At 42.1% G+C, this 416-nt stretch overlaps 1 protein-coding gene across 1 annotated transcript; it reads right to left on the bottom strand.

The window, feature by feature from the left end:
• Window positions 1-5: 5 nt before the first annotated feature.
• Window positions 6-410, bottom strand: LOC109131945 (protein NETWORKED 1A-like; the record flags this gene model as incomplete). The annotated part of the gene is made up of 1 exon (XM_019243111.1): window positions 6-410. A coding segment is annotated over one exon (405 nt), but the record flags the coding sequence as incomplete, so codon positions are not given.
• Window positions 411-416: the final 6 nt, after the last annotated feature.

Below are 416 nucleotides of genomic sequence, written 5' to 3'. Positions count from 1 at the left end.
TCTTTAATGTCACCCAAGACACGTGAAACGGGGATTCTCTCTTTTGCAACCTTCTGGTCAGCTGTCTTACAATCTGCTTCAACTTGAAGTGCCTTAAACACTTGATAAATTGCACCCCTGAAGTTATCAATCTCATGCACCAAAAACTCTGCTTCCATCTGTTGCTCAAGATTCTCGCTTTCCAGCTCAGCAATGAGTTTCTCTGAAAATGTTGATGCCTCAGCATATTTCTGGCACTCAATTAAGAGAGAAAAGTTCTTCTGCTCCAAGTCTTCTATAAACTTTTGCAAGATGAAGATCTCGACTTGCGCATTTACAGCTTTGTCAAGCTCTTCCTCAAACTCCTTTTTCCTGGAGCGACATTCTTCTCGAAGAAAACTCACGTTGCTCTGAAGATCAGCCAATCTGCTGTCAGT

Source organism: Camelina sativa, unplaced genomic scaffold (genome assembly GCF_000633955.1).
Source record: "Camelina sativa cultivar DH55 unplaced genomic scaffold, Cs unpScaffold09086, whole genome shotgun sequence".
Lineage (NCBI taxonomy): Eukaryota > Viridiplantae > Streptophyta > Magnoliopsida > Brassicales > Brassicaceae > Camelina > Camelina sativa.
The sequence above is the reverse complement of the archived record's forward strand: the minus strand, read 5'-3'. Positions and strand labels throughout refer to the sequence as shown.